This window comes from Sander lucioperca, chromosome 23, assembly GCF_008315115.2.
Source record: "Sander lucioperca isolate FBNREF2018 chromosome 23, SLUC_FBN_1.2, whole genome shotgun sequence".
Classification (NCBI taxonomy): Eukaryota; Metazoa; Chordata; class Actinopteri; order Perciformes; family Percidae; genus Sander; species Sander lucioperca.
The window spans coordinates 5,427,139-5,429,638 of record NC_050195.1 but is presented as its reverse complement, the minus strand read 5'-3'; the positions used below and the strand labels follow the sequence as shown (position 1 = coordinate 5,429,638).

The following is a 2,500-nucleotide window of genomic DNA, read 5'->3' as shown; positions in this document are numbered from 1 at the left end:
TTTATGAAAACTCTCAAGACTCCTGATCCGTTTGTTATCACTAAATCATTTTCAATTATGCAAAAAAAAAAAAAAAATTAATAAAAAATCCACATCACGACAAGACTATTTCTTTATCACTTCCTGCAAAACCCATTGTGCATTTTTGATGTAGTATCTTTGTGCATGACTATCAGGCAGTCCTTCCAGAAAAAGCAGTTTTTTTGTGATTGTTGCGGGCAAAAATCCTTGATTATGTGTCACGTTTTCTTAAAAGATGTTATGGAATATGCGAGATATTTTATGCGGTGAAATTGCGGGAACTTGCAAAAACTGCAGTTTCATCATGGCTTCATCGCGGGGTTTGCAGCTATTCGATGATGTTCACGTCGCGTAATTTATGCGGCGAAAGTGCGCCGTATTTGAAAGACTTTGGCTGATTATGCATTGAATTACGCGATCGCATAATCGCGTTTTTCTGGAGGGACTGATCAGGGCAACGCAGATCGTGTGGACACAGAATTCCACAGAACTACATTTTTTTAAATTGAATTTTAACCTTGGTGTTGTCTTCCCGTCAACCATGAACTTCTCCTTCCAGGTCAAAATTGAAAATAAACTTTTTTTTGCGCTTTTCTGATGTTTTTGTTACTTTTTTCCATGCTTTTGGTGCTTCTTTTTAAAACCTGAGCTGGTTTAATAATGGTTTAATAATGGTTTTACACTTATTCTTGGAATTCATGGCCAACAAACCTCATTTATATCAAATTATACATACGTTTTTAGTTAAAAAGGCAGACATTATGAATTATTTTGACTCATAGTTAAGATCAGAGGATGTTGAGTGGATCACAGACTGGTATATGTCAAAGTTTAGTCCGGATCCTGTTTTGAAACCATTTAAAAAATTCAAATGCTATAAGATTAAATAAAACACCCAAAAAATTCAATGAAAGTAATCATTAATATGGTCCAAGTGGACAGAATATGTTAAGCCGATTAGATCAGACTTTGTGTAGACACTGCTGCCTCTTACTAATTTTGCACAGATTTTCAATTTTAAATGAATACCACTAACTTAAATAATATGGAAGAAAATTGGCTCCCCCGCCACCCGCACTTGAGTTCTGTTGTTCTTGTATTAAAAGTTTAAAACGGTAAAGCAATGTAATATACTTAATATGTCAAACAATTGTAAAATTCAATATGCTTTTCCAATAAAAGATAAATAAAAAAAAATAAAAAAAAGAAAGTAATCATTAAATTTACCTGAAGAACGTTGTATGGAACCATTCATGTTATTTTTGGGCAATTTGGTTGAAAGAAACACATATTTCTGATATAAAAGACTTTGAAACAAGTCAAATTTGACCCGAGAACAACATGAGGCTCAACACATCTCCACGCCAAGCAGAAAAAACTGATCGCTAAATTCTGCAGATTTTCATCCTGGATCACTGCTGAAAAAAGCACCTGCAGATTCCATTTAGGTGTGATGATTATTAAGTGTATCTATAAAGGGTAATGTGTGCATGTCTTTGTACATCACTGATCCTCTTGGCGTTCTCTCTGGCGAGGACGATCTCTGGCGTCTCTGTGGCTGAAGACATCAGGCCTCTCATCAGCTTGGAGTCCCAGCAGTACCGCAGCTAGAGGGCGACACAGAGCTGCTGTAAAAACACACAGGCTGCGGCCCAACAGTCAGACAATATTACCTCCTACTAGTGCTGGGCGCTATGACCACGAATATGTAGCGCAGTATTTTTTTAAGATTCTGGCGGTTTCACTGTACTTTCTTTCTTTTCCTTAACTGGGCCTTTATATTCAGTCACTCCAGAAAAACGTGATTATGCGATCGCATAATTCAATGCATAATCAGCCAAAGTCCGCATATTTATGCGGGGGGGCCGCATTTTTTCCAAATACGCCGCACTTTCGCCGCATAAATTGCAGATTTCCGCGCAAAATATGCGGGGCTTGCATGATTTCATAATCCCCGCATTTTCGTTGCAAAAAAGTCACATATATCTTAGCAGAAAGTTGAAAAATGTTGCGTTTACTTCACACAAGAGCAGCCATTTCCCCCTGTTGCTATGGGAACGTTATGAAGTGACGTAATTACGCGACGTGAGCATCATCGAAAAGCTGCAAACCCCGCGATGAAGCCATGTCCCAGTTCCCGCAATTGTTGCAAGTTCCCGTAATTTCATTGCATAAAATTGCATAAATATCCCGCATATTCCATCGCATTTTTTAAGAAAACGTGCCGCATAATCAAGGATTTTTGCCCGCAACAATCACAAAAAAACTCCGCATTTTTCTGGAAGGACTGTTATATAGGTTTATAATGGCTTATTCTACTGTCAGGAGTACATAGAATATATAAAAAAACATTTCAATGTCTTCATGTTTACTCAAAGCTTTTTATTACAACATATACATTAACGTTATAAGGATAGTCTATGTCCACGACCTTCTTAGGGTTGCTTTTGTCCAAAAGTTGAATCCGTCTCAACTTTAT

General features: G+C 37.3%; 1 protein-coding gene across 1 annotated transcript in view; it reads right to left on the bottom strand.

Annotated features, from left to right (window-relative positions):
• LOC118492962 (nebulette-like) overlaps window positions 1-2,500 on the bottom strand; it is a 23,517-nt gene that overhangs the window by 9,705 nt on the left and 11,312 nt on the right. Inside the window, exon 8 of the mRNA XM_035998312.1 lies at window positions 1,524-1,628. Coding sequence (XP_035854205.1) covers window positions 1,524-1,628 — 105 coding nt within the window. The remainder of the gene's footprint in view (window positions 1-1,523; window positions 1,629-2,500) is intronic.